We start from the raw sequence: 11,082 nt of genomic DNA, 5'->3' as shown, positions 1-11,082 counted from the left end.
GTTTTATATCCTACATAAAATGGTACATAGTGTATTTCCAATGACGTTGAGTGAACTTCATGTTCTAATTCCAGTTTGAGCATGTGCTTCACAAGGAAAAGTCAGCTCTTGGTTATCTATGAAAGGGTTGCCCTGTGAGGATTTTCATATAGCGGCTCTGGCTGAGCCTCCTGCTGCAGCACTGGTCAAAAAGGGACTGAGGCCGAGGCGAAGGAGATGCTGGCGAGGCGGCAGCGCGATCCCCTCCAGTTCCTGCAGCATCGCAGTCAGGAGCTGAAGCAGCAGCTTGATGATTTGCTTTCTGAGAGTCGACTGAAAGGAGCTCTAGAAGCCAGTAAAAGGCGAGATATTTACCAAAGATGTATCCAATTAAAACAGGCAATAGATGAAAATAAAAATGCTCTTCAAAAATTAAGCAAAACTTATATTCTCTCACAGGCTGATGAACCTGCCCCTGTTGGGAGTTACAATCAGACGAAAGAGGAGGAACACAATCTTTTGGATAAGCTTACCCACCAACTGCAGGAACTTGCTGTGTCCATAAGTAGAGAAAATGTCGCTGAAACTGGGGCGCTTACTGAAGGAGAGGACGATGACAGTTCTGCTGAAGAAGATGAAGAAGAAGAAGATGACGAGGCCACAAGTGGAGAATACGTTGCTGTTGGAGATTATATGGCTCAGCAAGTCGGAGACATTACATTTAAGAAAGGGGAAATTCGCCTTATAATTGAAAAAAACCCTGATGGTTGGTGGATGGCTAGAATGCCAACGGAAACAAAGGTCTTATTCCCAGAACAGACTGGGAGCCCTGTGATAAAGAAGAAGGCCAGGAGTCTAGTGAAGAAGGCAGGGAAGAAGATGTGGAGGTAGAAATGGCAGAAGGAGCAGAAGTTAGACAAAGAACCGATTCTCATCGGAGTGCAGTCCGAAAAGCCATCTCAGAGCAGATTAACACCGTCGACGTATTGACCACGATGGGAGCTATTCCTGCCGGGTTCAGGCTTTCCACCCCCCTCCAGCTTCTAGAGCAAGGGGATCAATTTCGAGCAAGTTACTTCTTACAACCAGAGCTCACTACTTCACAACTGGCCTTCAGAGAGCTAATGTGGGATGCTAAAACAGGCTCTATTAGGTCAAGACCAAGTTGTGTTTCCTTGATTCTGACCCTCTGGAGCTGTAAGATGATTCCTCTCCCAGGAGTGAGCATCCAGGTTCTGAGCAGACACGTGCGCTTCTGTCTGTTTGACGGCAATAAGGTTCTGAGCAACATTCATACAGTCAGGGCCACGTGGCAACCTAAGAAACCCAAAACATGGACCTTTTCTCCCAGGTTACTGGCATCTTGCCCTGCTTGCTTGATGCTGACTGTTTCATCAGGTCCAATTCTTCTCCAGATCTTGGAATATTATTTGAACTCGGAATTTCTTATATTCGCAATTCAACTGGTGAAAGAGGAGAATTAAGTTGTGGCTGGGTGTTTCTTAAACTTTTTCATGCCAGTGGAATTCCTATTCCAGCAAAACCTTATGAACTCTTCTTGAATGGAGGCACCCCTTATGAAAAAGGTGTTGATGTGGACCCTTCAGTATCCAGAAGGGCACATGGTAGTGTTTTCCATCAGATGATGACAGTGAGAAGGCAGCCTCAACTTCTAGTAAAACTGAGATCTTTGAACAGAAGATCAAGGAACATGCTAAGTCTACTGCCGGAAACATTAATGGGAAGTATGTGCTCCGTTCATTTGTTGATATTTTATCGCCAGATTCTTGGAGATGTGCTCCTGAAAGACAGGATGAGCATGTGCAGTGCTGATTTAATTAGTAATCCAGTGCTGGCCACCTTCTCCAAGCTCTTGGAGCAGCCTGACATAATGGATGCACTCAGGAGTTCCTGGGCTGAGAAAGAGAGTACATTAAAAAGATCAGAGAAGAGAGACAAGGAGCTACTGAAGGCCGTGTTCCTCCTGGTTTACCACGACCCCCTCCTCCACTCTGCGTTCCTGCCCCCGTTCAGGTGGGCAGAGGAGGAGACCGAGGCTGCCCGATGGAAGGTCATCGCCGACTTGCTCAAGCAAAACCAAGAAAATGAGGGCGCCCTCCAGGCTCTGCTGTCGCCAGCGGGGCTCCATGAACCTTTCGGCATTTCAGAGCAGACCTATAACTTCTTGGGTGAAATAAGAAAGAATGCAGCCTGACAGCGGTGCCCCTTGACCTTCCACTTCCTGCTGAATCTGATAGACCCTCCATGACAACCTGCATCGCCTGACAAAACCAGAAGTAACTGTCCCATCACAACTTAGGCTTTATTCTTTTTTGTTCAGGCCACATTCTATAAGAAATATTTATCTGATAATTTGAATATGTGTTAATACAATGAAGTAAATTTTTATAAGGAATACTGTTATATCTAAATTTAAAGAGAATTGTTTTTCACAAACCAGCTAACAAATTTTTGTTTTGTTTTTCTTTTTCTTTTTTATTGAGTATAGTTGATTTACCATATTATGAAAGTTTCAGGTGTACAATATAGTGATTAACAATTTTTAAAGATTATACTCCATTTAAAGTCATTAATACTGGCTATAGTCCCTGTGCTGTACAATATATCCTTGTAGCTTATTTATTTTATACTTAATAGTTGTGCCTCTTAATCCCCTACCCCTATCTTGCCTCTCCCCACTGGTAACCACTAGTTTGTTCTCTATATCTGTGAGTCTGTTTCTTTTTTTTTATTGAAGTATAGTTGATTTACAATGTTGTGTTAATTTCTTCTGTATAGCAAAGTGACTCAGTTATACATATATATATATATGCACTTTTTTTTTTTTTTTTTTTGCGGTACGCGGGCCTCTCTCTGTTGTGGCCTTTCCCGTTGCGGAGCACAGGCTCCAAACGTGCAGGCTCAGCGGCCATGGCTCACGGGCCCAGCCGCTCCACGGCATGTGGGATCTTCCTGGACCGGGGCACGAACCCGCGTCCCCTGCATTGGCAGGCGGACTCTCAACCACTGCGCCACCAAGGAAGCCCAATATATACACTCTTTTTTATATTCTTTTCCATTATGGCTTATCATAGGATATTGGATATAGTTCCCTCTGCTATGCAGCAGGACCTTGTTGTCCGTCCATTCTCTATGTAATGCCAAGTAACAAATTTAAGTTAACTGTATCTATAGATTTGTATGAAAGCAAGATTTTATCAAAAGCTAAATTTATGACTATTCAAGAAAGTGAAAATATAATCCACAGACTAGGAGAAGATATTTGCAAATGATATATTTGATAAGAGTCTAGGACCCAGAATATATTAAATATATGATTTTGCTAATAAACTTTGTGTTGTGAAATGTAGGGGAAATCAGAAAAAAAAACAAAAAAGGGATTGAGAGTGGGAAGCAGAGTGTGTAACCCAGGGAGCAGCTGATGCAGGAATGGAGGTGTATTCTAGCACATCCATGTCTAATTAGATTCCCATGCTGGTTTTAAAATAATTTGGCAATGACCTACTACTTAGAACTGCCTACATTTTACTCATCCCCACCCCCCACCTCTGCCCACAAGGTGAGCATAGCCATATTTTGCTTGTTCAAAGGGAAAAGCTATCAAAAGTACAGAAAGGTAGCCAGCAGCACATCGAGGCTACAAAATGACAGATTCTTGTCAGATATCTGAGGCCGGAAACTCAGGGCCATCCCCAGGCCAAGGGGCAGCATGGGAGCCCACTGAAAATTGGTGTGGGCCAGTGTGGAGGTTAGGACCTTTCGGTGCCTGTCCTGGCTGCCCTGCCCTTTCCCTACTCCTGAGCTGCCAGTTTGGTGGGGGGGCAGGGCAGAGAGAGGGAGAGAGAGTGATTTAAGAGTTTCTCCAAAGAACAGAATTAGTGTGAGAACAAATTAATACTGTACAATCAACCACCTGATGCTCAGAGAGGCCAAATGAAGGGTAGATTCCCTCTGGAGGCATCAAGTGGATAATGCTTCCCAGAATTGCTAAATTTCAAGAGAATGGTTGAGAGGTGTATTTTCCAGTTAAAAGTGGTGATAAGAGCCAAGGCATTCATTCCCTCGAAATCAATTCCTGATCTTTCCTACTGGCTATAATAAATGTGAGAAATGAATTTTCAGTGGTGAAATTTATGACTTGTTAATTAACATAATGGACTTTCGTTGATCTCATTAGTGGGAGTCAAAATTTGAAAGAAAGAAAAGTTAAGATTCTTGGGTTCTGATTCATGGAGTTTTGGGTGGGGCCTGGAAAAAATCTGCATTTTCTAAAAATATCCCAGGTGATTCCGATGAGCAACCAAGTTGAAAACACCTCATTCTAAGGATAGAGGCAAATGGAAATGGTAACCATTTACCATTTAGTTATAAATGACACATTCCATACCTTCCCTTGCCTTCCAGATGTGGTTGGTAAAAATGCAGCCCATAGGGCTTCCCTGGTGGCGCAGTGGTTGGGAGTCCACCTGCCAATGCAGGGGACGCGGGTTCGTGCCCCGGTCCGGGAAGATCCCACATACTGCGGAGCGGCTGGGCCCGTGAGCCATGGCCGCTGGGCCTGAGCGTCCGGAGCCTGTGCTCCGCAACGGGAGAGGCCACAGCAGTCAGAGGCCTGCGTACTGCACAAAAAAAAAAAAAAAAAAAAAAAAAAAATGCAGCCCGTAAAACTTGAAGCCCTTTCCAATATGGTCATGGATGTGGTGAAGAGTTCACTTCAGGACATGTAGAGCTTGGTATGCATGAGAACATCCAGGTGGAGGTGACCAGGAGGGAGTTGGATGTACAAGTATGAAGCTCTGGAGGGATCTTGGCTGAAGATGGGTTTGGGAGACATTAGGAGATAGATGGAATGAACAAAGTCACTGAGGAGAGCAGGCTGGATGAAAGGAGACCCAAGGATGAAACTCTATGTGCGGATATGGTCGTGGCCATTGTAACTAATCTTTCTTCCTTCTACTTACATTTTCGTAAAAACTCAACTCTATTTCTATGCTAACCTATATATCCCTTGCCTTTGTGTGTGCCTTTACTACATTCCCCCCCGTCTGCTCCTGTCCAGGCTCCGAATGCCCAATTCTTTCAACCATCACTCAGTGCTTTCCAGACTCCACCCCACCTGAGCTGATATTACATGGGAGCCTCTGGTTTGAAGTATCCTTCTCAAAACTTAGGACCCAGAAATAAGTATGACCCTCCAGAGGCTGGCCCAGATTAAGCAGGAAACAGGAAGGCTGCTCATTGCTGGTGTTGAGGCACCATAAGTTCCCATCAGCAAGCTGAAGGTCACCACTGTGAACTGGGGTATCGTCCCTGTTTCCCTTACACCCCCAAAGATGCTCAAGAACCAAACCTACATTTTATCACGTAATTCTACTTTTCTTTTCTTTTTTTTTTTGGTCATGCCGCGCATCTTGCCGGATCTTAGTTCCCCGACCAGGGATCGAACCCGTGCCCCCTACAGTGGAAGCATGGAGTCTTAATCACTGGGCTGCCAGGGAATTCCTAATTCTACTTTTCTTGATTCACTATATATTCGTATATTTTTGAAGAGAGAGAGATCACAAGTTTCTCTACATATATGTATCTCTGTAGGTATCTGTAGATACACACATGCACACACATGTGAAGGACTGGCTTCTCTTAGGACTTATTAGCATATCAAAAATGTTGATCAGGCCTGATAGAAACACCAGTGTTCCCCCTGTGTTGATTCAGGCAGGTGGGGATGACTGAACAGTGGACCTATTGCCCCAAGTCCTGGTGGCAGCCGTGAGACCGTGGGTAACCATTAGTCAAAAATTCATTTCACCTGCCTTCACTAGTCAAGGTTGTCTAGGAAAGGCTTGCACGTCCTCCGCCCAGCACGTAGCCGAGACAATAACGTTTTTGCTCGACTTGCTTTCCGGGAACTTGGAGTCAGCTGCGTCTACTCTGACCTGAGCGGGTCCTGAGACTGGACGGACTACCGACCTTTCAACTAGGCATGCGCGAGTGTCCCCTCGATGACCTTTTGACGTCAGAGGGCCGGAAACTCCGCCCTCAGGTGGAGCTAAGCGCCTCCATTTTTCAACATGTTGATGCCTGTGGCTTGGATCCGCCTGCGCAGAACGTGGATTACCTCACCTTTTTCCAGTCACCTTTTTTCTCCTGTTCCCCACACCTCGGGCCGCCAGGTATCTTTATTTCTATCCCATAAATGCCCCGAGCCCCTTGTCCGTGGGAAGGCAGGTGTGAGGCGTGTTCTCCCTTCGGCTTGGCTGCTTTGTGAATAAGCGCTGTCGTTGCTGTAAACCTCAGCGTCTCAGCATTTTGGCTTGCTGCGTGGGGCGCAGAACGAATCTGGTACCTGGTTCGGTAACAGCCCCTTGTGAGGTCTAATTCCCGGTCTGTGGCTCAGTGAGCCCCACTTCTGATTCCTTGCACCTCTCAGCAGCCCTGGTAAGTCAATGGAAGGGAGGATATCCTTTGATTAAGAATTTGCTCAATTGACCCTTGAAATAGACCTAGTTCTTTCAATGATAGGATCCCAGAATCTTCAGCAAGAAATGAGCTTAGAGATGATTTCTCCTCTTTTTAAAAATGAGGAGACATGACCAGAGACGGGAAGTGACTTGCTCACAGTCACACAGCAGATTCCCAACTTCCTTTCTGTATTCTCCCTTCATATTTGTCTCTTGAGCTAAAAAGCCTGAGTGGCTTGCCCAAACCTCTCTTGGCTATCACATCTCACCACTTGCTGAGTAGCCAGGGACGGGGACTGAGAGGGGGATAAGGCGAGGTCCCACACCAGGTCACGGGGGCACATGGAGAGTGGTTTGTGGGGAGGACACGGGAAAGCAGTTGGCTGAATGAATGTTTGGGATGAACACTGGCTTTCCACCACGCAGGGGCTTTGGACAGTTACTGTTGCAAACACCTCTCGAGTTCCCTCCTAAACCTGAGCCTGTGTATGTGACACCTTGCTGGGGTGGGCAGGAGGCCAGTGATACCTGTGTTTAACAGGTGGCCTGAGCCCCAGAGGATGACGGGTGATCTGGGTCACATAGCTGGGTTGGACCAAGCCTGGAAGTCTTGGCTCCCACTTTGCTTGGCCCAGCCTGCAGGCCTCTAAGGCTCTTTAGGGGTCCCCGTAGGCGATGGACAGAGAGTTTCTTTGGTGGTTGGCGGAGCTGCAGAGTCCTGTGACCTTCCCGCTCGTGGTGAGCTAGCTCACCACGCCTGCCTGACACCTGAGCTCTAGACGGCTCCTTTTCGGGCCCAGCTCATGTTTCTCTCTGGGGGACATGCCCCAGCTTAGAGGTAACTGAAGACCCCCGTCTCTTGTTAGAGGCGGAAACTGAACCATAGCTTTTGGTGGGGCCTGGATATTCATGAGAGAGCCTCTGCCTGGAAGCAGGCTGACTAAGAGAGCTTGGTATTACAGACACCAAGGGATGCTCTCTGTAGTTCCCTGAGGTCACTTGCTTTTGTCTGCCTCAGGACCCTCGGACCGGCGACTTCTGCCTGAGGCAGGCTCAGCTCCCAGCCCCATCTTATTTATCTGGAGAACTGTCTTCACAAACTCATCTTAGCCATAACCTCCTGTGGGAGATCTTCTCTGAGTTCCAAACAAAGAGCATCTGGCTCGCTCTCCTCACCAGTCTTAGAATTTAGCATCAAGTACTGATATTGCTGGTTTCTCTGTGTGTGTGGTCAAGTCTGCATTTGAAAAGGACATGTTTTCTTCAGCTGTATGGTGCAGTGTACTATGCAGGGTTCTTATTAAGCTTCTAAATTGTGGAGTTCAACCCTTCTTCCTTACTGATTTTATTTTTTGTCTGCTTGATCAGCTACTCAAAGAGGTGTATTAAAATCTCCTACTTCAATGTTGAACTTGTCGATTTCTCCTGATAGTTTTGTCAATTTATGCCTTACACAATTTGAAGCTGTCTCATGAGGTGCATGAAGTCTTCTAATTTTTATCTTCATTTAATTGAAACTTTTTATCAGTATGTTATGATCCTCTAGTTCTAATTATATTCCGCACCCCAATTTATATGATGAGATTTTTCCCTTAAATTTTGAAGGACTGCATATGGGTAAGCCACAATTTAATTAACTAGTCCTCTATTATTGGACATTTATTGTTTTTAATTTTTCACTGTAATGAGCATCTTTGTGTACAGCTCTCTCTGGGTAGAGTCCTAGTAGTGGAATTAAGAGGTCAGGGTGAGTGAACATTTTAAAGGCTTGTCATATCTGTTGCTCCTTCACGACTGTTGATCAAATTAGAGTTTTCAGTGTGGAGTCACCCAGTTGGTTGTGGTTGAGCTGTGTGTTCTTACAATCTCTCAGTGTTTTCGGCCTGGTCTTTTTTTGTCAGCTAGGCATCCCCCACATTTGTGGACACTTGGTGGACAATAAATATAATTTATAACTTTATTCCTGTTACATTTCCCCTGTTAGATTTGGCCCAACATGCCAACATCTCTCAGCCTCTGATTCAGCCGCCAATGCGGGGGCCATGCCTTCCATAGCTTCACTCGAGTCAGAATGGAAATGAGGAGAACAGAACCCCACGGGGATATCAAGTTCTTTCCCAAAACGACTAATGAATAGTTTATTAAACATTTACTCTGCACTAGGCACTACACATACGTTAACTCATTGGATCATCACAAAATTCCCCCAAAGCCGGTATTACGGTCTCCACTTTAAGATGTGGAAATTGAAATTCAGAGAGTGGAACTCTGTCGAACTGGTCATCCTGCTCTGGGTGAGCGGAGCCAGGATTCCAACCCTGGGCTGGGGTTCTGGTCTGCGACCCAAATGGCCAGCCCCGCGCTAAAGGAATCCACCACCAGGTGGCAGTAGAGCCAATGGGCCCAGGAAGGACCTCTTGGAGATATGAAATCAGCCACAAACTGCATTTTCTTCCTATAAAGTAGCACTGACTCTTATTGACATGCTTAAAACTAGATTATTCAATAAAATAAACATTAACCCAACAGGCACATTCCTCAGGGTAAAACGATAATAAAGTAAACAGACCTTTGAACGTGGACCTCTCTAGCCTAGATTTCATCAGTATGATTCCTCAGGGGGAAATCTCCGCTCCTAACTCATCTCCCTGGCTTTCCGCCCACTCCTTGCTGCTTCTGCCCCCTGCATTCTCCACCCGTAGCAGTAATCTAGGCTTTGGGGCCATCCTCAGCTGGGAGAGCCTATCAGAATCTGGGGCAAGGATATTAGAGAGGGGAACTTGATGGCCCGAAAGCCCTCCTGGGGATTGGGACAGTCCCGGTTTTGGAGAGAATTCTCAACTCACCATCCAACCACCCACCCTTCCACCCATCCAGCTTGTGAGGGAAGATGTGCCTCTTTCTGATCTAAGAGTCCACAAACCCCTCTCATTTCGTCAGTCTCCCAGTCATGGTTTGAGATTTTTCTGCCTTCTTCAAAAAAAAAAAAGAAAAAGGGTTTTATACTTTCTTTTTAGAGTTCCTGAACAAGCATGAGGGCTTTGCTTGCTGCTTTCCCCCTCTTGCCCAGCAGCATCTCTTTCAAACCCTTCGAACAAGCACACATTTGTATTGTCTAACTGTGTCTATCCTTCAACAGAAATAGAACAGCAAAAGGATTTTTTTTTTTTTTAACATTCTGCCACACGTGGGTTCTGCCTAGATGGTCCAGGTTTGAACTCCAAGCCCGCCTCAGCAGTGTCCCTTGCTGCAATCTGACTGCTCCCAGTGCCCTGTCCTCATGCTTGGGGGAGGGTCTCTCTGCTCCACAGGCAGAGTGAGTTCTTGACTGTCACAGGAGTTAGGGACCTCTGGGTGGGACTGATGCTGGAGAAGCAGCCAGGAGTGGAGCTCTAAGCTCCACCTTTTACAAGTTCTGTGATTTGGGGTAAATTACTTGAGTTTGATGAGACTTGGTTTCCTTGGTGCAAGGTGGGCATAAGTATAGCCCCTCCTGTGCAGAAATGTTGTATTTGGTACAATAATGCATGTCAAGTGCTTAGCACAGCGCCTGGCACACTGGGCTAAGTGTTCAGTACTGTTGGCTATTGTTCAGGTAAGTAAGGAATGGGGATAGCTCATGGAATCATGGAACATCACTGCTGATGGGCCCATAGGGATCAGGCTACGCTATGGTCTGAGTGTTCATTTCCCCCCAGATTCATATGTTGAAATCCTGATGCCCAGCCTGATGGTATTAAGAAGCGAGGTCTTCGGTCCTGAGGGTGGACCCCTCAGGAACGAAATTAGTGCTCTTATAAAAGAGAACCCACAGAGCTCTCTTGTCCCTTCCACCATGTGAGGGCACAGAAAGAATTGGCACCTGGAAGAGGGCTCTTACCACAACCGGAGCCTGCAGACACCTGATCTTGGACTTCCAGCCTCCAGGCCTGTGAGAAATTTCTGTTGCTTATCGGCTGCCTGGTGTGTGGTATGACGGCACAGCAGCCTGAATGGGCTAAGACAGGATAGTTCGCTCAAATAACAGATGTCTTGCTTTACCAACTTGGATGAAAATAAGCAACTATTTTTTGAGGCCCAAATAAGCGATTCCAAGCTCCCAACATACAACTTATTAAGAATGTCTCCCATTATTTTTCAATTTTACCTCAGTAAAGCTTAAAAAAAGGTGTCCTCCCGATAGTGAGTCTAGAGACCCTGAGCGATTCCCGGTTGTGGTCACTTCATGTCTGAGAAGATAAAGAGGCCAAAGGACTATTCTCCGTGCGGCCTGCCTCCCAGGCCACAGCTGTTTCTCAGGGCTCTCTCTGCAGGTTATGGTCAGCTGGGGCTGGCCTGGGCTCCCGTGGCGATGGTGTTTCAGAGGTGGAGCTCTTTGAGCTTCTCCACACAGCTTATGTCCAGCCTGGGCTAGTTCTCCCCAGAGCTCTGAATCCTCCAGGGGCTCTTTGGGTCCCCCTGGAAGCTGGAGGCTGTCCCTCACTGCAGCCGCCAGCAAAAATGAAATGGCAGCCCAGTGATGCTGTGAATCCCCCCTGCGCTCCACACCCACACTGGCCACCCCCAGAGCTGCTTCCTGCCCTCCCGACATCTCCAAGCCGAGTTCCAAAACCCCCGGAGG

At 46.5% G+C, this 11,082-nt stretch overlaps 2 protein-coding genes across 2 annotated transcripts in view; both read left to right on the top strand.

Annotated features, from left to right (window-relative positions):
* Nucleotides 1–216: 216 nt before the first annotated feature.
* Nucleotides 217–2,194, top strand: LOC309961698 (nephrocystin-1-like; the record flags this gene model as incomplete). Its single annotated transcript, XM_082839183.1, is given in 3 exon segments — nt 217–757; nt 760–1,326; nt 1,329–2,194. Coding segments are annotated over 3 exon segments (1,974 nt in total).
* Nucleotides 2,195–6,149: 3,955 nt separating this feature from the next.
* The window catches only part of ZNF148 (zinc finger protein 148), a 181,022-nt gene continuing 176,089 nt past the window's right edge, over nt 6,150–11,082 (top strand). Inside the window, exon 1 of the mRNA XM_082839599.1 lies at nt 6,150–6,438. The gene's annotated coding sequence lies outside the window, so the exon portion shown is untranslated. The remainder of the gene's footprint in view (nt 6,439–11,082) is intronic.

Source organism: Leucopleurus acutus (assembly GCF_964270905.1).
Source record: "Leucopleurus acutus genome assembly, chromosome: 5".
NCBI classification, from domain to species: domain Eukaryota; kingdom Metazoa; phylum Chordata; class Mammalia; order Artiodactyla; family Delphinidae; genus Leucopleurus; species Leucopleurus acutus.
The sequence above is the reverse complement of the archived record's forward strand: the minus strand, read 5'-3'. Positions and strand labels throughout refer to the sequence as shown.